This window comes from Phoca vitulina, unplaced genomic scaffold (assembly GCF_004348235.1).
Source record: "Phoca vitulina isolate PV1807 unplaced genomic scaffold, GSC_HSeal_1.0 scaffold114, whole genome shotgun sequence".
Classification (NCBI taxonomy): Eukaryota; Metazoa; Chordata; class Mammalia; order Carnivora; family Phocidae; genus Phoca; species Phoca vitulina.
In genome coordinates this window covers 1106854-1108761 of record NW_022589817.1, presented here as the reverse complement: position 1 = coordinate 1108761, position 1908 = coordinate 1106854, and the positions used below count along the sequence as shown (strand labels likewise).

Genomic DNA, 1908 nt, shown 5'->3' with positions numbered 1-1908 from the left:
AAGGCACTTTAAAAATGGAATGATTTCTTAAACCATTTAAGAACAACTCAGAAATATAATGTGATCTGTACATCTGTTTGTTCCTTCATTAAATGAACCTAGAAAGCATCGAAAGATATGCCAATCAACTTGTTATGAAAGTCACCTTAGTTGGCACATAATTCAAAATGTGTAGGTCCTCTTGTGGGGACTCCCTGCTTCCAACGAAAGCTCAGAAATTCTACTTTGAACTTTTTTCCTGCTAAAAACTCTGTTTAGTTACTTCTCTGTTTTGAGCTCTGTTGTAGAACACTGAGACTTCTCCAAGTTTGACCACCAATCAATGAGGTATCCATGCCCCTTTTTCTAGTACTTTAGCAGGCCTCCTGATAAGTTCCCCAGATGAGATATACTGGATCAGAAACAGTGCCCCAACAACAGCTTTCAAAAGTGCCTCGGAGACTTCTGTCCTTTTAGAAATCTCTCTCTACCTACCTCTCCACTAAAGATGGACATAAAACTAAAAAATCCTGAATTCTGGTACAGTCTCCATGGCCACGTCCCAGGGCTGCTGGACTGGGACATGGGGAATGAGTTCTTCTTGCCATGCACCACAGACCAGTGCCACTTAGCTGAGCAGAACCTTGCCAAATATAGACTCCAAGTAATGGAGCCTCCAGAGGTGCCTCAAGAGAGCAGACCCAGTCTGGACGAAGATGGTCCTGACTCTGAACCTAACCTGTGGATGTGGGTAAATCCCAACATCATGTGCCCCCTTGGCAACCAGGAGACCCTAAAGCCCAGTAGGGAAAAGGATCTGACAGGCATGCTTCCTTACCCTCAGCCACTCCCAAAGGATGAAGAGTCTAACTGCTCAAAGGCCACAGTGATGGAGTCACTGCCAACTTCCTCCAGCAAGAAATCTTCCCCACAGAAATGGTTGACTTATTCCTCTGGTGAGTTGGAGCTCACAGAAGAAAAAACGGAGGAACAAGAGGACAACTGCTCTGTGTCTCTTCAATCCCCTAACAAAGGGGAGTGCTTCCAGAACCAGAAATTATGGCAAGGCAACAGCCAGGAGGGGAGGTCCTGGCCCCGCCCCCCCCTCAATTACAGTCACCTAATTGCACTGGCATTAAGAAACAGCCCCCCCTGTGGCCTCAATGTGCAAGAGATCTACAGTTTCACCCGACAGCATTTCCCTTTTTTTTGGACAGCACCAAATGGCTGGAAAAACACCATCCGCCACAACCTCTGCTTCCTGGGCAGCTTTGAGAAGGCACCAGTCAACCTTCAGGATGGAACCAATGCAAAGCCACGGTCTGGCCTCTGGAGGCTTACTGAGGAGGGACATCGTCGTTTTCAGGAGGAAACTCGTGCCTTAGCTTCTGCTCGGAGGGAAAGCATCCAACAGTGCATGAGCCAGCCAGATGTGATGCCCTCCCTCTTTGGCCTTTGAACTACCACTTCTCCCTTTTTGGAACACTGCCCTCCTTACTGGGTCCACCATTGCCCTGATTGGCCTTCATTAATCCCTAAGCCTACCCTGCCTGTTGGTGACAAGACTGTGTTTAACTACAGCTACGGCAATAGTATTAAATAAACTGAGAGGTGGGTACAGAAGAGGCAGAGCTTAAATCCAGGTGGAGAATCATGGAAAGTTGCATGAGGACAGTGGCCATTGTTATGCATTTTAAGCAGACACAGGAAATCCTAGGAATAATAGCATGGAAGCTAAGGAGAGAGGACATATTTCACAAGAAAAGGAATTCTGTTTACTGGAGTGTATACTCACATATGAAAGCAAATGTTGGAGTACTCTGTTTTACATAAAATGCAAGATTGAACCAGGCCTTGAAGAGCCTCAAATGCCATGTGAAGGTCTCTATTCATAAAGAAATAGGCATGGTGTTTGAAGCCTAGAGGTTC

General features: G+C 46.2%; 1 protein-coding gene across 1 annotated transcript; it reads left to right on the top strand.

The window, feature by feature from the left end:
• The first annotated feature begins 487 nt into the window (after positions 1-487).
• FOXR2 (forkhead box R2) lies at positions 488-1438 on the top strand. Its single transcript, XM_032398245.1, has one exon. It carries the CDS (start codon positions 488-490, stop codon positions 1436-1438), a length of 951 nt encoding a protein of 316 aa, XP_032254136.1.
• Positions 1439-1908: the final 470 nt, after the last annotated feature.